This window comes from Muscardinus avellanarius, assembly GCF_963383645.1.
Source record: "Muscardinus avellanarius genome assembly, chromosome: 3".
Taxonomy (NCBI): domain Eukaryota; kingdom Metazoa; phylum Chordata; class Mammalia; order Rodentia; family Gliridae; genus Muscardinus; species Muscardinus avellanarius.
Genome location: NC_137788.1, coordinates 35,796,869 through 35,809,724, shown reverse-complemented (window position 1 = coordinate 35,809,724; position 12,856 = coordinate 35,796,869). Strand labels below are relative to the sequence as shown.

The 12,856-nt window shown below is 47.3% G+C and overlaps 1 protein-coding gene across 1 annotated transcript; it reads right to left on the bottom strand.

Annotated features, from left to right (window-relative positions):
- Nucleotides 1–1,555: 1,555 nt before the first annotated feature.
- TMEM269 (transmembrane protein 269) lies at nt 1,556–12,518 on the bottom strand (the record flags this gene model as incomplete). The annotated part of the gene is made up of 5 exons (XM_080692686.1): nt 12,436–12,518; nt 6,103–6,200; nt 5,379–5,522; nt 4,624–4,824; nt 1,556–1,677 (listed from the first exon to the last, which is right to left on the bottom strand). The coding sequence occupies exons 1-5, from the start codon at nt 12,474–12,476 to the stop codon at nt 1,556–1,558; spliced, it is 606 nt and encodes a 201-aa protein (XP_080548812.1). The 5' UTR covers nt 12,477–12,518.
- Between the last annotated feature and the right edge of the window lie 338 nt (nt 12,519–12,856).

Below are 12,856 nucleotides of genomic sequence, written 5' to 3'. Positions count from 1 at the left end.
CAAAGTAAACATTTTTAGTGCCAAGCCCTGTGGCAGGTAGCAGAAATACATAAATGTAACTAAAGGAGATTGAAACCTAGTGGGACACTGTGTATTCTTTGATAACACAGAAATGATGTAACTGAAACACAAACAGAAAGCAGTGAGAAAGAATGCTCTGTCTGCTCCTTTATGGGAAAATCACAGTGGTGTGGGCTTCTTTGAATTGGTATCTTTAAAAATCTAATTTTAGATTTGATGTATGTTTACCACAATGTTCTGAAAATTTTAAAGTCAGCCAGGCGTGGTGGCACACGCCTATAATCCTAGTACTCAGAAGGCTGAGACAGGAGGATCGCAGTTTTGAGGCCCGCCTCAGCAATTCAGTGGGGCCTCCGCAACTTAGCAGGACTCTGCTTCAGAATAAAAAATAGTGCTGGGGGTGTAGCTCAGAGGTAGAATGCCCCTGTGTCCAACACCCAGTACCAAAAACAAACCCAAAAGACCTCAGACCTCAAAGTCAGACCTGTGGTTAAGAGAGCCCTGGCACCACTTGGGGGAGGAGGCAGAATTCCCCAGCAGCCTCTGGTACCCACTCGGTGGGCAGAAGTCAGAGACCGCGCTGGACGCTCACTGTGGTCACTGGACCCAGTTCTCTGTGAGGTACACCTTTACCACACAGTGCTGTTTATTTCTATATGATTTGGATTTTAGGAGATGACGTAACATTTGAATATCTACAGTTCAGTGTGTGAGAGTTTAGGGACAAAAACATGTTTAATGCGATCCAGAAAGCCAGATGATGCCCTGTGCTGACAGTGCAGCGAATCTATAATCAGGCAACAGGAAGAGGCTTTGAACTGTCAGAACACAGAACTTTTAAGTCACCAGGTTCCACATGCATTCAAAGCGGCTCTGAGATGAGCCAGTCTACAGGTCTCGGGCACCACAGGATGTAATTACAGTCCGGCAGGGTGGAGGATTTATCCAAGGGATGCACCTTAATGCTCTAGGCCAGCCAGCTAGTGATGGAGCAGGGACCCAAACTCAGCCCAAACTTAGCTGGGGAAAAATCTGTTCTATATGGCATGTACAAGTATTGCTTTAAAGGGAGTCAGAACCCTGAATAAAGAGAAAAAAGCAAGCAGGGCATGGTAGTGTACATCTGTAACCCCAGTACTTGGGAGGCTAAGACAGGAGGATGGCAGGTTCAAGGCCAGCCTCAGCAACTCAGCGAGACTCAGCAACCTAGCGAGACCCTCTTTCAAATTAAAAAGTTAAAAAAAAAAAAAAGGCTGGGGGCATGGCTCAGGGGTAGAATGCCCCTGGGTTCCATCCCCAGAACCAAAGGAAGAAAGGCAAGGAAAAAGGGAGGATGGGAGGAAGGCAGGCAGGCAGGCAAAACCTTCCAGCCCTTCTAGGGGTCGCCATGGTTCAAGAAAACGGAGAACACGCGTAGCGTATGACAACACAGGCACAAGGAAAGCTTTAGTCAGGATGCGGCGAGGCCGGCCACGCGCTGGCTTGGGCCCCACGGAGGCCAGCGGGTGTTGGCAGAGCTGCAGTTTCCTCGGTGCTAGAGCCTCAGACAGGTCGCCCTGCCCCACAGGGCGTCTGGAAAGAAGATGTAGGACAAGGACCACATCAGGCAGTAAAAAGCAGTGAGCGAGAACGGGGAGAAAAACAGCATGATGACACCTGCGGGAAGAAAAGCACAGATGCTTTTTTTTATGCAAGGGATGGGTACATAATTTATTTCACTTTTTTTAATGCTAGGGATTAGTACATAAATTATTTCACTTACACCTCCTAAGAATCCCATGATTTAAGTCTGTTTTTCAGATGAGGACGCAGAGGGAAATGCCTACACAAGATCCTGAACCCCTACCTTCCCAACCCTATCAACAGCAGCCTCTTGGAAATGTACCCAGCGGGGCTCCCGTGTTAAACGGGCCAGGATCCGTGAGCTGCGCTTCTCTTTACTCACACAACCAGGACAGTCCGGAAGGCAAGGGCCAAGCCCATGGTTTGTTTTGGGAAGAGGGCATCAGCAGTATCTACGCGAGCAAAGAAAACTAGAAAACTCAAGAAGAAAGACGAGGGCTTAGAATTACCATTCCCAGGACACATCTGTGCCCAAGGATTTAGATGCATGGTTTCATTTACTCTCAACAGTCAAGGTAGGGATTTTTGGCTTCATTTCATAAATGAAGAAAATTGAGCTCCTAACAGTGAGGTTTTAACCCAAGTTCCCACAATGACTCTGTACTAAAGTTAGAACTTGAAACTCATGTCTGTTAGGCCCCAAACCCAGACTCTCTTCACCACCATTCTGCTTCTGCCACCCAGGGAATAGAGGAGCCAGCCCCCACAACCTGGACAGAGTTGTTGGTGTTAGTGCTACAGAAGGAATGAACTCGGCCGGCCACGGTGGCCACACCTGTGATCCCAGTACTCGGGAGGCCGAGACGGGAGGATCTCAGGTTCAAGGACAGCCTCAGCAAGTAGTGAGATTCTCAGCAACTTAGTGAGACCCTGTTTCCAAATAAAAATAAAATAGGGCTGGGAGTGTAGGTCAGAGGTAGAATGCCCCTGGGTTCCATCCCCAGCACCACAAAATTAATTAACTAAATAATTAGCTGATTAATTAATTTTAAAATTGGGCTGGGGGTGAAGCTCAGAGGTACAATGCCTCTGGGTTCTATTCCCTGTACCCCTTCAAAAAAGGTATAAAGTTAAGGGCAAGGTCAGGACAGGAGCAAGGGCCTCCAGCAAGGGGTCGTGGGGAACACTCAGTGCCCCCCAGATGTTTCTTGATTACATACACACTTTTTTTGGTACTGGGGATTGAACTCAGGAGCATTCTACCTCTGAGTAACAACCCCAGCCCCCTTAATTTTTTTATTTTTTATTTTGTAGTAGTACTGGGAATTGAACCCAGGGATACTCCAGTTTTGAGCTTTACCCCCAGCCCTATTTTTTATTCTTTTGTTTTGTGTGTGTGTGTGTGGTACTGGGGGTGGAACCCAGGGCCTTTCTACCTCCGGGCTATACTCCCAGACCTATTTTATACTTTATTTGGAAACAGGGTCTCACTAAGTTGCTGAGAGCCTCACTAAGTAGCTGAGGCTGGCTTCAAACCTGTGTAATCCCCTCCTGTCTCAGCCTCCCAAGCGCTGGGATTACAAGTGTGTGCCACCACATCCAGCATTATTCTTTACTATTTATTTATTTATTTATTTATTTATTTATTTATTTTTGTGGTACTGAGGGTAGAACCCAGGGGCATTCTATCTCCAAGTGACACCCCCAGCCCTATTTTTATTCTTTTTTATTTTTTGAAACAGGATCTCACTGAGTTGCAAAGGGCCTCACTAAGTAGCTGAGGCTGGCTTCGAACGTGTGTGATTCTCCTGTCTCAGCCTCCCAAATGCTGGGATTACAAGCGTGTGCCACTACACCTGGTTATTTTTTGTATTTGAAACTGTCTTGCTAAGTTGCTGAGGCTGGCCTCAATCCTGCCATCCTCCTGTCTCAAACTCCCAGGTACTAGGATTCTAGGCATACACCACTATACCAGGCTACATGCACACATTTTAAAGGGAAATATATATATTCCTGGAATAAAGCCCTAAATCAAAGAAAACTCTAGGAAGACATCTGCCAGGACTTCAGTGTGACTGGAACCTCAGGGCCTGGACCTTGGCACTCTGTTACTTACACTCAAAACCTCAGAGTCATCCAGGACTCCTCATGATGACAATTCTATTTCCTCCTGTCTTAAGGCTAATCTCTTTTGCTCCTCTCCACGCCGCATCACCTCAGTCAGAACGCGGGCGGCCCCCGTGCCTCCCTGTGCTCGCCACCTGCGCCCCACGCTGCAAGTGATCGCTGGAAACTGCTGCTCTCGTCACTTGCGGCATCAGCCCCATCGGAGCTTCACATCTGCCTTTGGGGTTTGGTCCCGAATCCTGGCCAGTCTGCCTCAGTCCACGTCACTCTCTGAGCAAGCTCCAGCCGCTGTTTGGCACATGCTTCCAGCACCTTCTGGCCTCGGAGCCACCAAGGCGCACTGTCGGCTCTGCCCCTGGCACCCCTCCTCACCTGGCTGCTCCTCTTGCAGGTCTCACTCACACATAGCTCCTCACTAAGTAGCTGAGGCTGGCTTCGAACCCATGCGATCCTCCTGTCTCAGCCTCCCAAGCACGGGGATTACAAGCGTGTGCCACCACGCCCGGCTATAGACAGTTTTTTAAACTAGTACATATGAGCCGGGCGTGGTGGCACATGCCTGTAATCCCTGCACTTGGGAGGCTGAAACAGGAGGATCGCACAGGTTCGAAGCCAGCCTCAGCTACTTAGTGAGGCTCTCAGCAACTTAGTGAGACCCTGTTTCCAAATAAAATATTAAAAAGGGCTGGGAGTATAGCCCAGAGGTGGAAAGCCCCTGGGTTCCACCCCCAGTACCACCAAAAAAAAAAAAAAAAAAACTAGTACATATGTACTAGATCAGATGATAATGAATTCCATCATGAAAAATAAGGCATTAAGGTAGATGGAAGGGGCTGCTGGGGTCCGGGTGGCCAGGAGCAGCAGTCATCATCAATCGACCACAGTGACATTGGAGAGCAGTAGTTCACTCACCTCCCATATAAACCACTTTTTTCCAGTTCTCAGACTCCAGGATTTCATCATGCGGGTAGTAGCTCTGGTCTATCATGAAAAGAATCATGAGCGAGGCCATGCAGCAGAGGACGAAGGTGTTGCCTTTAGTCAGAAGGGATGTGGAAGCCAAAACACAGGAAGCGTAGGGGCAGGGTAGGCCCTTGTAGAAGAAGGGAGTTTCTGCTGAGAAAGAAAAGCATACAACTCAGCTGCCTCCTCACCCTGAGGGCATCTGAGCAGAGCCAGCCCCTCTTTCGGTCTTCCCCTCCTGAGGCCTCAAAGTCCTGGGAGCAGCAGCAGCTGTAGGTCACAGTTGCTGCGGGATTGCTGCGCGCTGGCCTGGGAGGTCCCAGCTGAGAGCTGCTCTGGGGCCTGGGTTTGAGCTCAGGCCCGAGCTTGAGCTCCCTAGCTTTACAACCCCAGGAAGGCAGCTCACCACAACACAGTTTCTCCTATTGCGGGAACTGGAATGTGACCTCCATTTCTAGAGTCCATGAAGTAACGTGTTCCACGCAAAGATCACACATAGAAAGAGACACAGCTGCTCCAGGACATGAGGACTCTGCCTCTCTGGCCAGCACTCTGCTCACCAGCCTCCGGGGAGCTGGGGCGAGGGAGAAGGGGGAGAGGGCTCCCACAAAGGAGCTGTTTCTGCAGCCCAGCCTCTGGCCTCCGCAGCGGCTGCTCCTCTGTGGCCCTGCCCTCAGTCCTGAGGAGCCCCGAGTTCCACTCACCAGATGAATAAAAACACATGCGGAAAGAGGTGGTTAACACATAGATGATGGCCAGGAACCCGTTCAGAGGCCCGTCCACACCAAGGAGCAGGGCAGAGGCCAGGCCAAACGTGGTGAAGTCAGCAAAGTCGTTCAGCTCAGTTCCTGCTCCAGAGGCCCAAGGTTAGAACTTACACCCAGAGGCTGGACCTTAGCCTCCCTGGGAGGGCAGGGGTAAGCTGGAGCGGTGACAAGAAGGGTCCTGGGGCCCCAGGCAGCAGTAGCTGCTCCCCAGAGTGGTCTGAAGACCAAAGTTTCCCACCCCCGCTCCGCCTCTGACTGGCCAAGGGGCCTTCAGCAGCAACCCTCTCCTTAGCTTTACTTGCAAAGGTGCCTCTGTGGCCCAATGCAAGCTGACAAGCCAGGGATCCTTCTTTCTTTGGTTTTGGGGATTGAACCCAAGGATCATCCCAGAACAGGGAAGCAGGGAGATAAGAACAATGAAAGCCAGGACAAGGACTGGCTGGAGGCAGATAAGCAAGCTGTGGTGGAGCCTGAGGCCGAGCCTGAGCCAGGAGCTGGCCGGGAAGGCCTGGATCTGGTGCCTGCGCTGCTTCTGCTCTTCCCAGAGACACGTGGACAGAGGTGGTGATAAATGCAGACCCGCTGGGTGTTAGAGGAAGGTTGACTACCCAACAGGGATGCTCCCGGCACCTTGGATTCGGAGCCTGAGGCCAGGACTCACCTAATTTGCAGAAGATGTTGAGGTGTCTGGTCATCGCCCCTATTGCTATGTCTAACAGGAAGCTGATGAGGAGCATCCAGGAGGCACAGTGGGGTTTCCTAAGATGCAGACCAGCAAGTGGGACAGGGAACTCCAGACGCCGCCCTACCAATGCGCTGACACTGCCCAGCATGCAGGCCCCAGCCCGCCCCCTACGCTTACCTCCTTTCTAAAGTACACCGCCTTACACACTGCCCACACACCCACAAACCTCCCAGACTCCTAACCATAGACAAAGGATCCCCATGGGAACCTCTGAGGTCCCTTCTGAGTAACTTCCAGGCGTATTTGGTGGCTCAGGGGTCCCTCTTAGGTCCTCACCCAACCTCAGCCACCATCTCACTGTGAATTCGCAAATAAATCACCACCCCCCTTTCTATGTCTCTTTTCCCACATTTGTAAAATGAGAAAAAAAAATTTTTTTTGCAGTACTGGGGATAGAACCCAAGGACATCCTGCCTCCAAGCTATACCCCAGCCCTATTTTTTTCTTCTTTATTTTGAAACAGGGTCTCACTAAGTTGTAAAGGTCTCACTAAGCTGAGGCTGACCTCCAACCATGATCCTCCTACCTCAGCCTCCCAAATGCTGGGATTACAAGCATGAGCCACCACACCCAGCTAAAATGAGGGTTTTGTGCTAATTGATTTATTTAATTGATATAAACCTATTCAGATGATCTCTTTTTTTTTTTTTTTTTTTTTTTTTGGTGGTGGTACTAGGAGTGGAACCCAGGGGCTTTTCTGCCTCTGGGCTATACTCCCAGACCTATTTTATACTTTATTTGGAAACAGAGTCTCACTAAGTTAGTGAGAGCCTAAGTAGCTGAGGCTGGCTTCGAACCTGTGTAATCCTCCTGTCTCAGCCTCCCAAGTACTGGGATTATAAGCGTGAGCCACCACACCCAGCTAAGTTCATATCTTCTAAGGAATACATCATTTTTCATCTAGACCACCAAATTTCTTTTTATTATTTTAATTTTTTATAATGTGCTTTTATTAGTGCATTATGGTTTCACATCAAAATATAAATAATGTTGCTGGGCATAATGGCGCACGCTTGTAATACTAGCGCTTGGGAGGCTGAGACAGGAGGATCGCACAGGTTCGAAGCCAGCCTCAGCTACTTAGTGAGGCTCTCAGCAACTTAGTGAGACCCTGTTTCCAAATAAATTATAAAATAGGGCTGGAGATGTAGTGCGGAAGTAGAAAGCCCCTGAGTTCCACCCCCAGTACCACAAAAAACAAAAAATGTAAATCACGTTGACAATATAGGCCATCAAATTTCTAGGCATAGAGTTGTTTGTGCTTTATTACTCTTTTAATGTCCATGGGGATCAATTGCTATGGCCCCTAATTTTGTGTGTGTGCGTGCATGCGTGCGTGCGTGTGTATGTGTGTGTTTTATTGGAAAATGAATCCAGGGGCATTTTCCCTATGACCTACACTCCCCGCCCTTTTAATTTAACTTTAAAACAGGATTTGAGCCAGGTGTGGTGGCACATTCTTGTAATCCCAGCACTTGAGAGGCTGAGACAGGAGAATCACAGGTTTGAGGACAGCCTCAGCAAGTAGTGAGACTATCAACTTAGCAAGACCCTGATTCAAAAATAAAATAGGTCTGGGGGTATATGTAGCTCAGAGGTAGAATGCCCCTGGGTTCAATCCCCAGCACTACAATAAACAAACAAACAAACAAACAAACAAGGTCTCACTAGGTTGCTGAGTGCCTTGCTATGTTGCTGAGGCTGTCCTTGAACCTCCATCCTCCTGTCTCGGCTTCCCAAGTACTGAGACTAAAAGTGTGCACCACAATGCCCCGCTCTTAAATTTCTGATATTAGTAATTTGTGTCTTCTTTTTTTCCCCTTGATTAGCCTAGCTAGAGATATAGAAATTTTATTGACCTTTCCAAAGAGCCAGCCTTTGATTTCATTGATTTTACCTATTCCCTATTTTTAATTTCTGCTCTAATTTTTATTTATTTTTATTTTTTATTTTTAATTTTTTAGTGGTACTAGGGATGGAACCCAGGGGCCTTCTACCTCCGGGCTACACTCCCAGACTAATTTTATATTTCATTTGGAAACAGGGTCTCGTAAACCAGCCGAGGCTAGCTTCAAACCTACGCGATCCTCCTGTCTCAGCCTCCCAAGCGCGGGGATTACAGGCGTGCGCCACCACGCCCAGCTTCTAATTTTTATTTTCACTTTTTTATTTTGGGGGTGTGCTGCTAGAGATTGAACCCAGGGCCTCACACATGATAGCCAAAGGCTCTACGGAGCTACATTCCTAGTCTTATTTTTTGTGATTTATTTTCTTCTGCTTTGAGTTTAATTTGCTGTTCTTTTTCTATTTTCCTAAAGTGGCATCTTAAATTATTATTGAATTTTTATCTTTTTCCTAATACAGTCATGCACCACATAATGTTACACTTTGGTCTACTATGGATCACACATACAACATATATGATGGTGGGGCCAACCAGGTGTGGTGGCTGACACCTGAAATCCCAGTGCATGGAGGATCACGGGCTGGAGGCTAACCTTGGCAACTTAGTAAGACCCTGATTCAAAATAAACAATAAAGCTGGGCTTGGGGGTAGAGCCTCAGAGGTAGACCACCCCTGGGTTCAATCCCAAGTAGTGATATAGGATACAAGAAATAAATAGGTAGAAAGGAGACAAACAGAAACAGAAAGGAAAAGTAAAATATAACCTTATATAAGAACCTGGTGCTAAAGTGTCTCAACCTTTACTCCCAAAACCAGTTTTCTTCCCCAGGCCTGTCTCTCCCAAATTCCTGGGAAATCTGTGGGTCCTAGAGTTAACTGAAAGAAACCACAATTGCCCTGTGCATTGTTAACAAGACAGATATGATATCTTGAGAAGCCTATAATTTAGGACACTCTCCAGCTTATCTGTCAATCACATAATGAAGACCTCCATGAGCCTGAGGACAGAAGGTTGACCAGACCACCAGGACCACCTGGGGACTACAGGGCTGAGGCTGTCCTCCCTAAAGCTGACCAGACCACCAGACCACCAGGAACTGGCTCCAGGACCACGGGGCTGAGGTCACCCTTACCTAGCCCAGCCCTCGTGAAAAGTCCCCATAAGAAAAAGCCCTGCACTCCCCCAAAGGTCTCTCTCCTTATGATGGCCTGCATTTCTCCTTGATTATTTTTTACTTTCCTAAATAAACCTCTGTCTATGTCTCTGACCAGCACATGCTGAAGTTATTTTTTTTTTCTGTGTGTGTGTGTGTGTGTGTGTGTGTGTGTGTGTGTGTGTGTGTGTGTGTTACTGGGAGTGGAACCCAGGGGCTTTTCTACTTTCGGGCTATACTCCCAGACTTATTTTATACTTTATTTGGAAACAGGGTCTCACTAAGTTGCTGAGAGCCTCACTAAGTAGCTGAAGCTGGCTTCGAACCTGTGCGATCCTCCTGTCTCAGCCTCCCAAGTGCTGGGATTACAAGTGTGCGCCACCACGCCTGGCATCTTAAGTTTTTTTTCATCACATTAGCCAAGGACCCCATTGATCCTGAGTTCCTGAGTTGAGGAGTGGACCTGTCACCCTAACAGTAACACACACACACACACACACACACACACACACACACAGATCACACACACACAACAATGACAAAGTAGGGCTGAGGTATGGCTCAGAGGTAAAACTCCCCTCGGTTCAATATCCAGTACACTCCAAAAAAAAATTTTTTTTTGGTGTGCGTGTGTGTGTGTGTGTGTGTGTGTGTGTGTTACTGAGGACTGAACCCAGGGGCATTCTACCTCTTACACCTCCAGCCCTATTTTTATTTTGAAACATGGTCTAAGTTGCAGAGGGCCTCACTAAATTGCCAAGGATGGCTGTGAACCTGCGATCCTCCTGTCTCAGTCTCCCAAGTACTAGGATTACAAACATGGCCACCACGCCCGACTTTTATTCTTTATTTTGAAACAGAGTTTCACAAGTTGCTCTGGGCCTCACTAAGTAGCTAAGGCTGGCTGTGAACCATAATCATCCTGCCTCAGCCAAAAAAAAAAAATTTTTTTTTTATTTGGTGGTACTGGGGTTCCTGGAAGCCCTTCTGCCTCCGGGCTACACTCCCAGACCTATTTTATATTTTTGAAACAGGGTCTCTTACGCCAGCACGGCTGGCTTCGAACCTGCACGATCCTCCTGTCTCCGCCTCCCAAGCGCAGGGATTACAAGCGTGCGCCACCACGCCCGGCCAAAAAATTTTTTTTTTAAACGGCGGTCTCATACAATCATATCACCTAGTGATGTCATCGCTTTCTTAGTTTGTGTAAGTATTTGTTATGATGTTCCTACACTAGCAAAATCCACTGCTACATTTCTCAGAACATAGCCTCCTTGTTATACAATATGTAACTGTATATGTATTCAGTGCTATGAATTGTTCCTTAATCACTTCTTTCATTGCATCTAACAAATTGTGGTATAGTATTTTCATTTTCTTTTAGGTGTGTGTGTGTGTGTGTGTGTGTGTGTGTGTGTGTGTGTGTGTGTGTTATACTGGGAATTGAATCCAGAGGCATTCTACCACGGAGTTACACCATAAATCCTTTTTATTTTTTGTTTTGAAAAAGAGTCTCAGTAAGTTGCTGAGAGTCTCACTAACTTGCTGAGACTGGCCTGGAACCTGGGATCCCCCTGTCTCAGCCCCAAATACTGGGATTTACAGGCATGTACCACCATGCCTGGCTTAGCACAGATTTTTTTTTTTTAAACAGGGTCTCCTAAGCCAGCGCACGTGGCTGGCTTTGAACCTGCGCGATCCTCCTGTCTCTGCCTCCCAAGCGCGGGGATTACACGCGTGCGCCACCACGCCCGGCCTAGTGCAAACTATTTTTAAATTTCTTTTTCTTTTTCTTTTTTTTTTTTTTTGTGGTACTGGGGTTCCTGGAAGCCCTTCTACTTCTGGGCTACACTCCCAGACCTATTTTTACATTTTTATTTGGAAACAGGGTCTCCTAAGCCAGCGCACGCGGCTGGCTTCGAACCTGCGCCATCCTCCTGTCTCTGCCTCCCAAGCGCGGGGATTACAAGCGTGCGCCACCACACCCGGCTATTTTTAAATTTCTTTTGAGACTTCTTCTTTTATCCACATGTCATTTCAAAGTGTTATTTAATCTCCAAATTTTTAGGATTTCCAGCTACTTTTCTGTTATTGAGTTTAATTCCATGTGATCTGAGATCATACTTTATATAATTTGTTCTTTTAAACTTATTAAGGTGTAGCTGGGCATGGTGGTGCATGAATCCCAGCATTTGGGAGGATGAGACAAGAGGATCATGGTTCGCAGCCAGCCTCCTCAGGTACTTAGTGAGGCTCTTTGCAACTCAGTGAGAGCCTGTTTCCAATAAAGAATAAAAAGTAGGGCTGGGGTGTAGCTCAGAGGTAGAATGCCCCTGGGTTCAATCCCCAGTAACACACCACACACACACACAGAGTCGTATTATTATTATTATTATTATTATTATTATTATTATTACACACTGGGTATGGAACCTGGCTTAAGTCATCTTATTATATAGATAAAGAGAAAATCCAGGAAAAAAAATTACTCCCTGATGGTTATAAAGAATCAAATAAATTGGGAGGCTGAGACAGGAGGATCACAAGTTCACGGCCAGCCTCAGCTACTTAGTGAGGCCCTTGCAACATAGTGAGACCCTGTCTCAAAATAAAGAATAAAAAGTAGGGCTGGCAATATAGCTTGGAGGTAGAATGCCCCTGGGTTCAATCCCCAGTACTGCAAACAAACAAACAAACAAACAAATAAATAAATAAAAATTGGGAGGATTTTTTACCTTCAAAAAGATTTATCTTTAAAGACCTAATTTCCCAAAGGCATTAGAATATGATTTAATTTATAGAAACATAAAGTGCTTATACCTTTTAGGAGGCACACGTATGTGTTTCAAACTCTCCAGAGCAGTACTCATTTCAAATATTCTGCCAGGTCATATGTTTTAATTGAGAATTGGAAAATAATCATAGTAGATAGGATCTCATGATTTTCTGACTGCCATAACTGAAGGAACGTTAGAGATCAGAATGCAAGCTGCTTGCTTTACAGAAGGAGAAATAGAGGCCGGGTGATGTAACCTGGCCAGGGTCACGTGTCAGGTACGTGGCCCCTGCCTTGTAAGTCACTGCACCCCGCCAGCTGAAGCCCGCGCACCTGGCCCTCTGCTCTCCCCTCTCCTTTCTTCATGCCCGGCTCCAGCTCTTGGCTAAGGGCGTGCTGGGCCCCAGACCTACCTGCTAAAGCTGCAGAAGATGGAGAAGAGCCCCAGGACCATGTTGGCCAGGGACAAGGCATTGGTAACATCCTTCCAGGAACATTCATTTATCTTGGAGTGGATCTTGTCATGACTCCAGGAGAAACTAGCGCTCTCACCTGGGACTCAGAAGAGAGGGGCAAGGAGTTCCCAAGGTCCAGGGGTCCCCAAAGAGCTGCCAGGGAGCCTTTGGTAGCCTCTGTGCCCCTAGACTTCATCCCAGAACTGTACCCTCTATACTCTGTTTAACTGGGGCTGGCCTAAGGACAAGAGGTAGATGAAGGGGACCCAGGAGGTAAAGACAAAGCTGCTGAAGTCAAGGATCTCATTCCCACTCGGACTCATCCCTCATCCCCTAGCACCCACACCCCCACTCCATATGTTGACCCTATGGCACTCCA